This window comes from Falco peregrinus, chromosome 2 (assembly GCF_023634155.1).
Source record: "Falco peregrinus isolate bFalPer1 chromosome 2, bFalPer1.pri, whole genome shotgun sequence".
In the NCBI taxonomy this organism is placed as follows: domain Eukaryota; kingdom Metazoa; phylum Chordata; class Aves; order Falconiformes; family Falconidae; genus Falco; species Falco peregrinus.
In genome coordinates this window covers 126,818,625-126,834,757 of record NC_073722.1, presented here as the reverse complement: position 1 = coordinate 126,834,757, position 16,133 = coordinate 126,818,625, and the positions used below count along the sequence as shown (strand labels likewise).

The following is a 16,133-nucleotide window of genomic DNA, read 5'->3' as shown; positions in this document are numbered from 1 at the left end:
GAGCTGGTGGGCCACCGGGCAGCACCATGGGGCTGTGTGGCACAGCTTGGCACAGGGCCAGCTGCTGGCTTGAGCCAGCCTTACCCTGCAGCATGGCTGAGGTGGTGTAGAAGTTGAAGGGCACAGACTGCACAAGGTATTCATCTGCATGGAGCGCTTCAAGCTTGTCCCATGTCAGGATGGATTTTCCCGTCCCCGTGTTCCCCACCAGCATCACCGGCCTCTGCTTCTCCATCAGCAGGTCCATGAAGTAGCGAATGCGGATGGTCTCTGTCGTGTGCACCATGGAGGCCTGAGGAAATCACACTGTCAGTCCTCAGAGCTTGCTTCCTGCTGCCAGAGTTGACGTTTGCCCAGAGGTGGGATCTACTGCTAGGGCAGCAGGCAGCATGCCAGCAGCCTGCCTGGCTTTCCCGGCAGTGCCAGCTGGTGAAGTGGCAGATGCTCTCTCTCTGTACAAACCTGATCCCTCTCTAAAGCAGAAAGTCTCAGATGCTTGGTTATTCTAAAGACTTTCTGAACACTAGGAGCTGTCAGAAAACTGAGTTATTAAAACAGAACAACACAGCACAGCTCCCGAAACTGTCCCCAGTGTCTTTGTTCAGCCAATGCAAGGGCCAAATTCAGCCATGGCACCTCTCCCTCTCCCTACGTAAAATCACAGAATGGTTTGGGTGTGAAGGGACCCTAAAGACCATCTAGTTCCATGCCCCTGCCATGGGCCAGGACCCTTCCCACCAGCCCAGGTCGCTCCAAGCCCCGTCCAGCCTGGCCTTGGACACTGCCAGGGATGGGGCACCCACAGCTGCTCTGGGCAGCCTGGGCCAGCACCTCGCTGCCGTCACAGTGAAGAATTTCTTCCTTATATCCAATCTAAATCTACCCTCTTTCAGTTTAAAAATCTTTGACACCCCTCCCCTTCCTCAGGACAGCATTTCAAAAGACATGCAAATAAAGTTTTGAAGTACAGTTTTGCATTTGGGCCATAGTTGCAATTATTTCATGAGAATCTACAAAACCCCAGGTTAATCAGAAATCAAAAAAGAAGAGTTGCCACCTGCAGCTCTCACTGAGGTTTCTTCAGGGTAAAGCAGAACCACAGAAATCCACAGGGTTTGCCAGGTGCCACCAGCCTGTGCGGTGGTGTGTCAGAGCCACTCCAAATCCCTGCACTGCTCCAGGCACAGGGTCTTGCCCCATTGCTCAGGATCATGGAGCAATAAACAAATAAAACATAAACACAGACAGCTTGTGTAAATACCTATAAAAAAAAATACCTGTAAAGGGACTTCAGGATCGAGTTCAAATTTTGGCACTTTTTCAGTCCAGGGCATGAATTTCTTTGTTTCTGGATCAATGTAATAATCAAATATAGTCCCCTGTGAAGGAAACTTGATGGTTTTAAATTCTTTCACCCACCACTTGCCGAACTCCAGGCGGTAATCCACGAGCTGGGAGGAACCAAACGGAGAAAAACTGAGGAACTGGCCAGTGCCGCTGCTTTAGTGTTTTCCAAAGGGCTGCAGCTGAGGGACAAGGCTGGCCAGGAGGCTCTGGCAAGCTGGCAGCTGTGGGCAGGTGCCGAGTGGTTGGTCCCACAGCCGTACCTGATCCTGGGACAGGGCCCCACCAAAGGCCCAGGCACAGGCGAAGACGAAGTAGAGCTCGTATAGCTCCCAGGGCGAGTCTGGCGGGGTGGTCTGTGGCGTCAGGAAGCACTCCAGCAGGTACAGCACCGTTTGTATCACCGTCACCTCAGGGACAGGGGTGATCTTCTTGAATCCAGACTTGAGCTTCTCTAGGCACACTGGCAGGTACTTGTCAAAGAGGATCATCAAATTGGTCTTCTCAGACTGCACTGTTCTCGTCTCAATCCAGCTGGTCACAATGCTGCAGGAGGGATGGGTAGGGCTGCAGGAGAGTGCATGGGGGGCCAGTGCCCGTCCCATCCCATTCCACCCTCATCCCATCCCATTTTGTCCCATCCCATCCTGTCCCATCTTGTCCCACCTCATCCCATGCCATTCTGTCCCATCATGTTCCACCCCTCCACCTCCCTCCCTGGGCTCACGGGTTCCAGCCCAGGTCTGTGTGGTTGACATAGAGGATTCCTGCCCGGGACACAGTTGCTGGCGTGGCAGTCCGCAAGTGGCTGATCTCGAAGAGGAGCCGCATGGTGGGGTTGAGAGGGATGCGCTCGCTGCTGGCCAAGGTGAGAACCTGGGGGAAGTGGCCCATCATGGGGGCATGCCCTGATCTTGGGGCCCAGGCACGAACACAAGCTGATCACCTCGAGTAAATATAAACGAGTGAGCAAAGCTCCTGGTGTGTGATGGCACCGACCTTATTATCATCCATGACTGTGTTCAGGGACTCGATCCACACAGGGTCAACATCTCCATCAAGGATGATCCACTTGGGCCCCTTATGTGTGATGTTGGCCAGGTCACGCATTGCTGAAGAAAACAGACCTGCTCCATAGAGACATGTGGGTTTGTCCTTTCCATGCATGGCACGTTTGCTGGGGGAACATGTGGGACTGGGTGCTTCCCTGAAACATGTTCCTCCTCCCTCCCACTCCAGTAAAAAGCCCCAGGGAAAGGTCTTCCCATTCCATCACTGCATCACAAGTGTTTACAGAGACACAATTTATGAAGGCATTTTCCTATGCACCAGCCACTGCTGAAGCGTGGTTTGGGCCATGTTGGTGTCTCACCGTCCTTCCAGTCTCGTGTGGATGGATGAATAAACCCAAACAGCTCATCGCAGGTCACAGCCTTTGGGTCAAGGTCCACGGTGACTGGCTTCCGCTTCATGTTTTGGTACGTCTTGTTGAGTGACCTCAGCACCTGTGAAGAGGGGAGCCACGCACCTGCCACAGCGGCTCCTGTTACAGATTTGCTAATAAGTTAAGATTGATTGACTTTATTTGATTATTTGATTGTATAAAATCAATTATGTAATAGAAATATAGAAGGATAAGAAATATATTTTAATGAAACTTATATAGTAAAAGCTGCTATAAAAATCCTCTGTACAGCCCCGTACTAAGGCCAGAGGTATTGGTCAGAATCACCTAGTAGGAATGTTTAGAACTTAGATAACAGACTTAAGATTTGAGATGATTGTTTATGTGTAACCTAGGAGAATGCACTAAAATGTCAAAATGAGAATTAATGTGAACTGGGGAGAGTCGAGTGAAGCAACCCATAGTTGCCGGCCAAGAAACAGTTACCTTAAGTGAAAGGTAATTCCGGCAGGGGGAGATTGAGACCACCGACTCACATACCACCTACCCAAATCGTACCCCAGACCCATTTCCGGACCTTTCTAAGCTTTACTGCGCAGAATTGGATATGGGAGGAGAGCATGTTAATGATTTATGGAAAATATTATGATTATGCATGAATACTTAATGAATATGTATGAATGAGTTATATAAAAGGTGTATGATTTTGAACCATGGTGTGCGCTGATCGTGAGAGGACTCGCTCACGCACCCGGCCGTTAATAAAGAAGTGTCTGCTTATCTACATCACATTGGTGTCGATAAGTTCTTCATTCCGAGATTTCGGTAACATTCCTACAAGGGTGTTTGCAGCCTTTGGCAGCCTTTGCCCACAGTGGGGGCACAGAACCTTGCTCCCACCCACTGCAGAGCACCCATGCCTGGACAGCTGCTGGGAGGCTCTGGACTTCCCTCTGCAGAGCTGGCTCCTGGCCAGGGTCTTGTGGGAGCACAGAGACCCCCCAGCAAGCACCGTCTGGCCTGCCCTCCGGCACTGCAGCATGCAGGGCGTTGAGAGACTGTGCCTCTGCCTGCTCTGTGCCTCATCCCCGCTCTGCTCATGGGTGTCCTGGGCAGCCTCTTCACTGTGCATCCCAAACCTGTTCAGCTCCATGGGCTGAGCCTGGCACGCGTGGTGCTAGAGGACCAGCATGGCTGGGCACTGGCCCCTACCCAGCCACTGCTGCTGTCTGTATGGCCAGCTGAGGCCAACCACAACATCCTTGCCGAGAGGACAGAGACGGCTGTGCGATGTGCTTGGATGGGGGCAGGAGGGGGACCTGTGTCCATGGGGATGGTTTGGCCACTACCTGGGACTTGCCGCAGCCGGCATTGCCGACGATGAAGACAGAGTGTCTCACTTGCAGCAGCTCCTCCAGCTGCACCACCTTGAGCACGAAGCTCTCCTCTGCCTGCAGCTTCAGCTCCAGCACGGACTGCCTGATGATCTGGGAGGAAGAGTGAGCGCTGACCACGGGCAGCCGTCACATCCTTGGCAAGGCCTCAGAGATGAGCCGGCCACCCCAGAAGGGCTGAATGGACCTTCAGCCTCTGCACCCTGCTGGGGCTGGGATGTCTCTGGCACTGGTGCCGTGCCTGGGCTCGCACCTTCTCAAAGTTGAGGTCCCTCTTCCTGGGGACATCCAGGGATGGGAACAGGTCTCTGATCAGCCCCATGAAGATGGGCAAGTCATCTGTCACGATCTTGGGGATGTTAATGTCTCGTAAAGCTCTCATCAGAACTTGGTCCTCGGCAAGGCCAGGGTCCCCTCTCTTCATGGAGCCCGCTACCACCAGCACAGACTTGATAGCTCGCAGACCCCAGTCATAGTGGTCCTGCCAACAGGCAGCAAAATATTACAGCTTCATTTTGGAGAGGGAGAACTGCTTTAAACAACTCAACAAAGGAACATCCTGTCCATCGCCCCACACCCAGGTTGTCCAGGCTGTGTCCAGCAGACTGGACTTAAAGTGAGATTATTTAAAATACATGTCCCAGCCAGTCACGAGGAGAACAGCAGTCTGACTTGCTTCCTGGAAGCACATTTTTATTGTAAATCACTTCTGCTGAGATGAATAATATAGGGATGCTCTCATCTTAACTGTCTGTATTCTCTTCTATTTTTGGACTTTTTTATTTCTTCCATAAGGCAGAAATATGCCATATGATGCACCAGCATGGAAGTGGAATTTATCCAGCTCTAGACGTGAACTATGCAGAACATCAGCCAACAAGATACTACCATGAATCCTACTATAATCTGTCAGGTTTCAAATTCAAATAAACTCTTTCATCTTAATGAACCATGCAATATTGTTAAATTACCTGTTTAGACAGTAGATCCTTGCAGAGTTTATACAGAGTAATGAACTTTCTTGCTAGAAGCTTAGCATCAATAAAACCTTCTGCAACAAGCATGATTTCACAGATCAGTTCAAAATCGGGGACCACCATGGCACAGGGTCTGGAGAAGAGTGGCAGTGGGTTAGGAGGGCTGTGCACAGATGTCCACACACACCTCACCCTCCCACAGCCAGCATGAGTTTGCACCCAGGTATCCAATATAAATTGTTCCCTGCTCATCAGAGAATTGGGCAGTAATTTACACTGGCTGGGGTCTCTGTTCCAAGCAGGGCTCATGTCACAGCTGGATCAGGTCACCCTGCACCTTCTGCAGGCACAGTTTGAGTTCCTCCATGGACAGAGATCCCACAGCATCCCTGGGCCACCCCTTCCAGTGCTTGACCACCTTTTTTTCTTATTCTCAACTGGAGTTTTAGCTGAAGGTGGTAATTAGACATGCCAAGCATCCTCTTCCCCAGCCTAAGCAGCCCAGCTCTCCCAGCCCTGACCATCTCGGGGTCTTTGAGCAAGGCTGTCCTAGGGTGCCAAGGTCTTTCTCTGACACAAGGGCCACCAGTACACACAAATATCTTCATTTGCACTAGCAAAGGCTTAGATCACATTAGCACACGAGTGTTACTGCAGACGTAAATGCTGTAACAACTGCCAGTTACACAGTGATCCATCTGCCTATGGGTACCTGAACAGAGCTTTTAAATTTTCAGGCAGTTCTGTCCATCCTGTGTAGCCAGGATTCATGGTTATGAACAGCCCAGCCGATGGAATCAAAGCAATCGTCTCTCCAAGGAAATTGAATGTTTTCTTCTTGGCACGAATTGCATCTTGAACACATTTCACCTGGCAGGCAGGCAGAGGTGTCAGTGTCGACAGCCCCGTGGCTCCCTGCCCTGCGCCCCTGGCTCACCCTCGCCGCCTGCCCATGGAAAGTGAGCCTGGAGGGTTGTTCATGCTATCAGCAATGCCAGATACAACGCTGAGGGCTTGCCAAAGCCATGGCGGCACAGCCATCCCCACTCAGGAGAGCTGGCCTTAAATCAGCTTCTTCCCAGACACTGCAACACCCTGTCCCCAGGCAATGGCAGAGCTGGCAGGGGGTGGGGTGGGGGGTGGGTGACAGGTCACTGGGATGGGACACATGGGCTGGGTGATCTTAAATGTGCCCCAAGCCCCTATACTGCTGTGATTCCCCTCCACTTGCATCCCAGCATGGCACAGTGGAAATAACAGCAGCAAACCGTCCCTTTGAAAGTCAGGCTTAACAGAAACATTCGCACATGAACTGGAAAGTCTCTTCCAGTCCCTATGGCACTATGCTGCCACCAGTTTGTATGAAGAGCACGCACCTGCACAGCAATCACGGACAAAACCTCCACCGAAATGCTGTTGAACTCATCAAAACATCCCCAAGTGCCGGTCTGAGCAAGCCCCTTGTAGGTATTGCCGCAGGACTGGACAGAAAGCACCAGAGACAGGCTTCAGACACCAAACTTTTACACAGAGGCTGCAGCGTGGGGATTTGTTAAGAAAGTCCAAGGGCTGGGAGCTGCTGTTGTTTGTGCTGTTCCTTAGGGAAATGCCCTGCAGCATCACAGCCCCCCTGGGCTCCCCTGGGGCTTCCAGGGACACGAGCTGGCCAGAGCCACGGTGGGAGTGAGCAGCACAGAATGGCACCAGGGCTGCTGCTGGACCCACATGTCTCTCGTTGGCTGTTGAGTTGGGGAGAGGAAAGCAGCATCAGTGATGGATGCTGCAGCCAAACACAGGGGCTGCATGCTGGAGTGGTGCCTCCTGAAAGAGGGTCCCCCCTAGCTTTGGTGGACGTCTCATGGCTCTCACGTTGGTGCCACTGTCCCACTCCCCCGTGCCTACCTTGTAGTCCATCTGCTTGGAGCAGCTGAAGATGTAGACCATCATGCCCACTGCCCGGCCCAGGTCCTTGACGGTCTCTGTCTTCCCAGTGCCTGTGGGGCCGATGGGGGCCCCCCCCATGAAGAGGTGGAGGGACTGCATCAGGGTAATGTAGCACCTGTGGAGGGGAGGACATCAGGGCTGAGCAGTGCCAGCAGCGCAGCACAGCCACGGAGCCGATGTTATCGGCGTGGGCAGTGGGAGGTGCAGGGACCCGAGCCCATACCGATCTGTCAGGGGGGGTGATGACCAGCCGGGGGGTGTTCCCCAGGTACTCGTAGAAGTACTGGAGCTGAGCATCACAGATGTTGATGTAGCAGTGCCTCCTCTCCTCGTCCCAGCAGTGCCGGAGCTGGGACTGCCAGGTGAACGCCTGGGCACTCTCCACCTGTGGGGCAGCTGGCTGTAGGGGGCAGGCAGGTGCCAGTGCTGCCCACTCCAACCCGCTGGCACCACAGTGAGTGCCCACACACGCCTGGTCAGGACCCTTTCTGACCTCAGTAAATGAGGACAGAGTCAAACAGGTCCCAGTGCAATGCTGGGGTGGCTGAGAACCATCCCTCCCTGTGGCCCAGCCCACCCCATGCTGACTGTGGTGCACAGTCCTGCACCGTGGCTCATGGCTCCCACTGAGCATGGCAGCAACCAGCACAACCACTCCTTGACCTGGCTCTGACCAAGACCCAGCCCGGTCTTGTCTGACCCCGGCTGTGCTGTCACCTCCCTGGCTCCTGTGCATCCCTCTACCACCCCACATGTGGTTTCCTCACGTAATCAGGATACTTTGAAAATATTGGAAAGCAATAAAATAACAGGAAATCTGTGCTCAGAAGTGCCAAGACACAAAGCAGTAAAAATATCCTCATGTAACGAATACCTTCTCAAGGTTCATCTTGGCCACAACATCCCTGGCATGGATATCAATGGTACAGATTGTCATGATCTTCATCCTGTCTCTGGCAGTTAGGTTTCCAGTGAGTAGTGAAATCAGTGCATTTAGCTGAGTAATCTGAGGAAGAAAAGAAACGATGAACAGAAAAATGATATCAGCATTTGCCAAGCCCCTGGTGCCCCCCAGGACTGGACCTCGCCTCTTCCGAGCAGAGAGGGGCTGCAGGACAACTCCAGGGCAGGTCCAAGGGATGCCAACCTGCTTTTTGTTGTAATTCCTCATCGCATTCTCATAGCCTTCCTCCAGCCTTGAAAAGGCAATGCCAACTTCTGTGGTCCACCAGATCTGGGTGCATGTCAGAGCAACCTGCAGCAAACCACAGAGACAAAAAGTGGCCATAAAGGGAAATACGCCATCCCCGCAAAGACACAGGGCAAGTGCCTGCACCTCCCAGGGCTCTCTGCTTGCTTCTCCTCTCGGACCTCGGCTCACACAGCCACTGGCCAGCCTGGCCCCGTGTGGCAGCTCCCACCTGTGCCGGGTAGTCAAACACCCACTGTTCCCGTGGCTTCTCCTCGTAGGTCACCATGGCCTCGGGGATCAGGTGCCGCAGGGTGGAGTGCATGCTCACCAGCACTCGGCTCAGCCAAACCTCCACCTAGAGGGTCACATCCAGCAAATCCTGAGCAAGCGGTTCCTAACCCAGATGTGTCCAGTCTGGCTGCACGACCCTGTGACAGCACACAGGCATCTCCCTGCTGCTCTGCATGGCAAGCCTCTCCTGCACACTGTGATAAGCTGCAAAGACAACCCCAGCACCCAGCCCCGCAGGGCACTTCCCATGGCAGCTTATGGAACATGGTCTGAGGGCAAACAACAGAGAGGGGAAAAACCCACCGCGAGCGCCTGAGGGGCTGCAGGGCTGGGGCAGGTTTGATATTGCTGCTGTGTTGTTCTACAGCCCTAACACAGATCCCATTTCTGGATTTTTTTTGGCTGAAAGGCTTCAAGATTGTATTTTAAAACTGCTGCCAGGCTGTTAGTGCACAACAAAGGCTCATCCCCACCCTGAGCCTGCCCACCCCTGCCCCTGCAAGCAGAGGCTCCACGAAGCTCAGCTGACCTGGCCGGACAAGCTGCAGTCTGCTCTGAAGGGCACGTACTCCTCATCCCTACTGAACAGCCCCAGGCCAACCTTCAGGGGCTTTTTGTCCGGACTCATCTTGAACTTCAATTTAGCCAGACTGTCGAACAGCTTCAGCAGATGACGGGACACCTGAAAACAGAGGCATGGCAAAGGTCAGGGTCTGCGTCACACAGAGGTGTGATCGCTGCTTGGATTAACTCCCGCACAGCTCTCAGGGCAGTGCAGCCCTGAGAAGGGGGATGCTGGGGATGGTGTTCTGTCCCTTAGGATGAAAAATATTTTTAAGCTGCTATAACAAGTTTGCATGCTAGAGACATGGGACTTGTCTCCACACTTTATGCACAACTTATACCTCAACTGGCTCATTCCCATTAGATAAAATATCAAGGAGGTCTGCAGAGGAAACAAAGTAGAATCTGGGAAAAGCCAGTCTTTTGGTCTCAAGGTATTCAGCCAAAGCCTTCTCACAGAGCACCAATCTAACAGAAAACAAAGAAAAAACCCTGCAGTTAAACTCCCGCATTTTAGTTTTCACTCTTTGCTAAGTCCTTGTCATGTTGAGACAGATGCCACTTTGGAGAAATCAAACTCTTCCTTGGCCTTAGGCCAGCCAGCACAGGCCTCTTGGTAATGCCTCACCAGGACAACTCCAACCTTACCTTTTCTGCAACGCTTCTAGCTTGTTGTAGAGACCAGGCTTGTTTGTAGCTTCAATCACATTGGGAGTTTTTACTGCATCAGCCAATAAGTCCTGCAAGAGGAAAATGATTCAGCCCTACCCAAACCAGCGGCGAGCTCTCAGGCACCTGGTGGGGACAGGCTTCGCACTTTGAATTCTTGATCGACATCATGAAAATGCTTCGAGTCCTCCAGCAGGTGACTGTGGATATCTTCGGAGCCGATGAAGATGCTTTCCAGGTGACTCCACATCCTTTGCACCTCAGACCAGATGCTGATAATGGAGTCAGTGGTTGACAGCTTCTGCTGCCAGCCCGACACCTCCTGAAGGAAAAAGGCGAGGTGCTTGGAGGTCATCAGGTTCTGCAGCTGCACTTGGTTGTCCTCTAGCGTCTCGATGAGCACCTCATCTGCCTTGAGCAGCATGATGCCAGTCCTGGTGTGGGGCTCATGCTTGAACTGCATTGTTGCCCAGGTAGTATCCAAGGTGTTCAGCACCTACAGACAGGGTGTGAGAAATGGGCTGGACTCTGTGGTGCTGGGTCCCAGACACTGCAGAAAGGCAAGGCAGTGACAGGAATGCTTCCTCCATGGCATGAGATCCATGGGTGCTGCACTGCGTGTGGACTTCAGCTCCCAGAAGCAGGAACACAAGCACTAACAGCCACACAGATACACCAGAGCAGAGCTCTCAGCAAAGGAGGGTAGGAACCAAGCCCCATTCACCTTCTCGATCCCCAGTTCTTTCGTGGCTTTCTCCACGATGCCATGAACCTCATCCTCAAACTTGTGCAGGTTCAGCTGAAGTAGATCTGCGAGGGTTGTGTCCTTGGACATGGTGAAGTTCACCTGGAGCAGAACCAGCACTGTCAGGGCAGGGACGCCCCTGCAGGGAGAGGCAGCCCAGCAGCTCACCCAAATAAGCTCATTAACACCCACGTTTAAAGACACTACACAAATATGTGTATATGGCCAGCTTTTAAAACAGATTGCATGCTTCCCCCAATGGATGCAAATCTCAAGAGCCTCCTAGGCCAGGGGTTGGAGCCAGGGAAGGGCGGGAAGGCAGGGAGCACCTTGGTTGCCTGCATGAGCTCCTGCCAGTGCCGGTCCCTGATGGCCAGGTTCTGCAGCTCATTTATGGGGCGCAGGGATGTTATCATGTTCTTCACGCTGTTGTCCAGCCCTATGAATGCATCCCAGCTTCTCATCTCCTTATCCAAGCTCTGAATGTCTTCAGCAAATTTCTGACAATTGATATCCATCTGCTCAACGCTGATATCCTTCCACTTCGTGGTCTTCCAGTTATCAATGCTTGTGTTAACCTGAATTCAGGAATACATTTTTACAGGACATGTAATTAGCAGAAGCATTCTTGCCTAGGATGAAGAGCAGCATGCCCAGTGCCAGCACACCCCACGTACCCGTGTTAGGGTGCGCAGCCTCCACACCAGCAGACCTGCTCTAATGCTGTGACAACCCGCCCCGTGTCTCATCCCACCTCTCATGGCAACGAGACTCTCAGAGGAGCTAACCTGACCTTGCACCCTTGGCTGGCAGTGCCCAGCTGGCACAGGGAGGTCACACCAGGTGCCCCATGCCTGCTGACAGCACTCTGCTGTCAAGCCCTTGCTTGGAGGCAGTGTTGGGCATTGTGCCCTGGTGCAGGGGCCAGCACCGAGCCCAGGGGTCCTGATCACTCTGCTTGACCACAGATGGCTACCAGCAGCCACCATCTGCAGATACAGCTCATCACAGCCTCAGGAACTTCAGAGCTGTGAGGGCCAGCCCAGCACACCCCAGAAGCCTGTTCTACACACCCCAGTGCTCCTGCCTCACCCTGCCCTCCCCAGCATGCTGGCTCATAGACCGCGGCACGTACCAGGACAATCATGTCCCAGAGCTCCTTCAGCAAGCGCACCTCCCTGTGGCACGCTTTGAGCTGTTTGTATTCTGGGACCGACACTTCAAATAGCCTGGCTGACTTGGACAGGGCTGCCATGTCACTCTCCATGGCAGCGATGCTCTTCTGTTGCTGGCCGGAGACAAAGAAAAGGTCTCAGCTGGGGACCGTGTGCCAGGGACATGTCTCCTACCCTGGTGATGGCTCTGTCCCCACTGCCACAGGGCCAGATTCCCCCCATTGGGCTGGGAGCTGGAGCCAGAGCAGTTGCCCCTCCCCAGCCCTGCTGTGTAGTAGCACCTGGTGCATGAGGCTGGGGGTGACCGGGCAGTGCTGGTGGGGACAGTGGTGGCCCTGGTGTCCTCCCCTTCCTTACCTCATTCAAGGACTTGTAGGGGTCTGGGTCAGTGTATGAAAAGGGAGCTTCTCCCTGGAAGGTCTCCCAGAAGGCATGCTGCCGGGCCTGTGGGGGACGACAGGGCTCAGCGGGGCAGCCGGGAGCTGGCAGCCGGGGAGAGCAGTGTGGTCATCCTGCAGTTGCTGAGAAGCAGCTCACTTGCCCCCCCAAGCCCCAAGGCAGGTACCTTGAACTGCTGGCACTTCCTGCAGATGAGATTGACCTTATTGGCTTGCAGGGGCGCCATGTTCTGCTTGACACGCAGGCAGAGCTTCTTGGTGCTGTCCCAGTGCTCAGGAAGGTCCTGTGGCAAGTACTGCATGATGTTGGCAGCCCAGCCCCAGGAGCCTCTGCTTAGCCCCCTGCACCCCCAGCAGCTCACGTTGAGCTGTAGGTAGATCTTCTCCGGCATCTCCTCTCCATAAGTGCTGAGCAGGGCAACTGTCTCCTTCAAGGGCTCAAACATGCTGTCAGTCGCTGCCTGCCTCTCCTTGACCCTCATCAGGTGTCCCGTCACCTCCACCAGCCCTTCATAGTCTCCCTCCTCCAGAGGTTTACTCAAGCTGGTGTTTGCCTCTTGGATGAAATCTTCCAGCTCCTGGAGACTGGGAGGAAGGTGGTGGTGCTCACCGGGCATTCCCAACAGGGTTCACAGCTGCCCCAGTGCTTGCTCAGGGCTCGCTCTGCAGGGCATACCCCCCCAGGGACTCACCCCCACAGGGATGCCTGGCACGTTTGCCCACATCTCCACAGCTCCATCCCTTGGGGACAGCCTGCCCCGGCACACTGTGGCCTTTGCCACAGCACAGCTGTGCTCCAACCACCAGGAGTTCCCCATCCCCATGCCAGGGCTCACCAAGCCCTTACCTGGTGGTAACGTGGCTGGTGAGGTGCTGCCGGAGCACCAGACCCCGTCTCCTGACAACGCTCAGCAGCGCCTGCTTGAAGGTGCGGCAGTCGCTCTGAAGCCACCCCCCAAACACCTTCATGTTCGCTAACCCCAGCACCTCCTCGCACAGCGCCTTGCAGGCGTCAATCTGGGGACAAGAGCTGGTCACTGCCCATGGCCGGCACCTCCCTGGGCACCCAGTGTCCTCCTGGGAACCCGGTACCTCCCCAGGCACTGTACCTCCTGCTGAAAGAGCTGGAGGGATGGGGTGCCATAAGCTGGGGGTTCCTCTGGCCGCAGCTCCACCTCCTCAGCGTCAGGGGCACTGCCCAAGGCAAGGAAGCGCTGCAGGAACTCCTTGGGGTCCTCCAGCCACAGGTGGCTAGCTAGCTCCTCGAAGCTGGCACTGTACTCCTTGGCTTCCATCATGGCACTGACTGTCAGTGACACCACCTCCTCCCGCATCCTGCTGAGGTCCGTCTGCTCTTCCAGGGTGGTCTGAAGGGACAGGCAGAGCTCTTGCAGACTGGCTGAGGGGACTGGGCATCCTTGCCCACCTCCATCTGGAGGTGCTGGGAGGTGCTGCCTGCCATGGACTGACCTTGTAGCTCAGCTTTCCCTCCAGCAACCGAGGAATGCATGCCGTGGATGCGTAGATATCGCTGAGCAGGCTCTCCATCAGCTGCAAGAAGTTGTTGTCGTCTCCCATCTCCAGCGAGGGATGGTACTGCACTCTGCCATCGCACAGCTCCATGCACACCTCGAACAACGGGGCCATGTCAGCCTGAAACAGGTCAGCACCCCACATGGTGATTCACATTCCGTGTCCCCCCAGCCCCGTGGTCCCCCTGCAGCAGGAACAAGGGAGGACATCGGCACCTCCAGCGCTCGCTGCATGGGTGTGCCAGTGAGCACCGGGACGGGTACATTTGGCCACTAAACAAATGCCTGAAGAAAGGTGAGCCGTGGGACATGCCAAGCACGGGCAGAGCAGGGCACTGTGCCACAGGGCAAACCTGGACCTACATCAGGGGCCATGTTGGTGAGCAGCAGCTGCAGAGATTTGTGGATAAGTCTGAAGAGTCCATCCAGTATAATTCTGTCTATGTGTCCCACGTAGTCCAGCCATTTCTGTGATGACTTCTCAGCCTTGAACAGATCTGCATTCTCCTGTAAGCAGGAAAAAACAATTGCTATTTGTCAATAAATACAGATACCCAGCAAACATCCCAGTTCCCAACACTGTGAGTGAATGAGTCTTCTCTCATGGTCCCTGTGGGTTTGTCCTGCCTGGCTGTCACATGCATCCTGCATTGTTCTTTCCCTCTCAGCTGTATGACACCACAAGTTGCAGCCCTGACCTCATCCGAGAGGGCAGCGGATTTCTGGAGTCCATGTGCAGTGTTCAATGGTCTTTCACTGGAGCCTTGTCTCAGCAGAGACCACAGGACTGAACCCCAGGTCAGAGTCCCCCGCTTGCAGTTACAAAACGGGGGACACCAGTGGGTTCAGAGCATCACAGCACGCGAGGGACAGACAATTCTTGTTAAACCAATTCTGACTGACGTGTCCTGGGACCCATCTCACCTCCACCAAGTCCTGGATCTTTACGCCTGCGTCCCTAATGGCAGCACAGCGCTTGGTTAAGGTGTTTGCTTTCCCATCCAGGTCCAAGAGTGCTGCCTCCTTGTTGCCTTTCCTTTCAAACACGGGAGTGGCTGAGCACTCCTACAGGGAGAAGATGACAGGGCTGCTCCACTATGCTGGGGAAGGGTGAATCCCTGCAGGAGGCTTCCCCGGAAGGTACTTGCAAAGCACCAGCAAAAGCTACCTCCATCAGCTGGGTGATATTTTCCATGTTTAACTTTGCTTTCTGGACCCTGGTCTGCAAGCCATGCAAGGTCTCTCTCATCTCTCGGATATACTCCATGACGCCTGGGAGGAAAACACACGTCCAAACTTGACAGGTTACACAGATACCTCCAAGGCAGCAAGCTGTGGTTGGGGCACTTCGGGGCTATTCACCATGTTTAGCCCTCCACCTCACCCACCCATGTCTGCAGGACAGGGGTCCATGTTTTGGGTGTGATGGCTGAGGGGACCCGAGGCAGGATGGTGCCACGGGCGAAATGCACAGAGAGGATCTCTGGGTGGGTTCGTACCTTCATGGTGCCAAAGCAGGGTGTGCTCTGCACTGGCCAGCTGGCTGTCCACGGCCTCCAGCTGCCCTGCCACCAGCGGGAGCTCCACAGGCAACAGCTTCTGCTTCACCTGAGGAGCCAGCACGTCCGCAGGTGAGTGCTGCAGGCACTGCTCCAGCTGAGACGCACTCCCTGGGGCACTGCTTTTACACCTGGGAATGGTGTCCCCACCCCAATGACACCAAGCTTGTGGGGCGGAAAGAGGCTGGTGTGGCAGCAGTAGCAGCAGCTTGGCTCAGTCATGGGATGGGCAGGGACCAGGGGTGCCAGTGATATGCCTGCTGTAACCCCCCGAGGCTTCAAGGACCCATCTTGGAGGAGCCTCTCTCAGGGGGCTCCCCAGCCAGCCTCAGCCTGGCCAGCGTGTGGGGTATGGAAAAGCAGCTGGATTGTCCCCCATTTGCAACCTGCCTCATTGTACCAGCCAACGATGAGATTCAGGTTGTCCACAAACTTTTGGAAAGTCTCATTTTGAGCGAAGAGGCTCTTGGCACTGCCCGGGATGTCCTCCTGCTGCTGGAAGTTCAAGTACTTCACCTCCCGCAGAACAGCGATGAGCTGCGAGACACAATCGCCGGAGAAAAGGCTCGTTAGTAAAACATGAAATGTCTCACCACAGCCTCTGCGACAGATTTATGTTCAGGTGAGGGACCACTGTCCCTCCCCCTGTGCCAGGCTGGCTTGCCCACCCCCAGCACTGACCTCTTTGCTGAAGTTCACACTTAGCAGGGAAGAGCCAGGGTCCCTCAGGATCAAGGGCTGCTCCAGGCTGAAGTGGCACTCCTGGCTGGCTCCACATACCCACTCCTCATAGACCTCCTTGCGGTAACCCTGCAGCAGCCCCATCATTTCTTTGTACTTCGCAGACACCAGTTTAGCTTCAGCACTGACCATCACACTGTCAAGGTCATGATAAAGCAGCAGCTGCTGCAGCAGGACACAGGAGGAAACACATGCCAGGCCAG

General features: G+C 54.4%; 1 protein-coding gene across 1 annotated transcript in view; it reads right to left on the bottom strand.

Moving 5' to 3' along the window:
• DNAH17 (dynein axonemal heavy chain 17) overlaps nt 1-16,133 on the bottom strand; it is a 38,537-nt gene that overhangs the window by 17,898 nt on the left and 4,506 nt on the right. Inside the window, 36 exon segments of the mRNA XM_055794097.1 lie at nt 85-292; nt 1,278-1,451; nt 1,608-1,890; nt 2,072-2,220; nt 2,344-2,471; nt 2,717-2,849; nt 4,099-4,236; nt 4,397-4,624; nt 5,115-5,253; nt 5,833-5,990; nt 6,497-6,601; nt 7,023-7,179; nt 7,288-7,301; nt 7,303-7,449; nt 7,939-8,070; nt 8,212-8,319; nt 8,486-8,611; nt 9,077-9,229; nt 9,453-9,579; nt 9,760-9,851; nt 9,929-10,276; nt 10,505-10,627; nt 10,855-11,103; nt 11,661-11,813; nt 12,058-12,144; nt 12,266-12,382; nt 12,461-12,683; nt 12,946-13,115; nt 13,208-13,465; nt 13,569-13,751; nt 13,994-14,137; nt 14,555-14,695; nt 14,799-14,902; nt 15,130-15,238; nt 15,580-15,726; nt 15,871-16,066. Coding sequence (XP_055650072.1) covers nt 85-292; nt 1,278-1,451; nt 1,608-1,890; nt 2,072-2,220; nt 2,344-2,471; nt 2,717-2,849; nt 4,099-4,236; nt 4,397-4,624; nt 5,115-5,253; nt 5,833-5,990; nt 6,497-6,601; nt 7,023-7,179; nt 7,288-7,301; nt 7,303-7,449; nt 7,939-8,070; nt 8,212-8,319; nt 8,486-8,611; nt 9,077-9,229; nt 9,453-9,579; nt 9,760-9,851; nt 9,929-10,276; nt 10,505-10,627; nt 10,855-11,103; nt 11,661-11,813; nt 12,058-12,144; nt 12,266-12,382; nt 12,461-12,683; nt 12,946-13,115; nt 13,208-13,465; nt 13,569-13,751; nt 13,994-14,137; nt 14,555-14,695; nt 14,799-14,902; nt 15,130-15,238; nt 15,580-15,726; nt 15,871-16,066 — 5,651 coding nt within the window.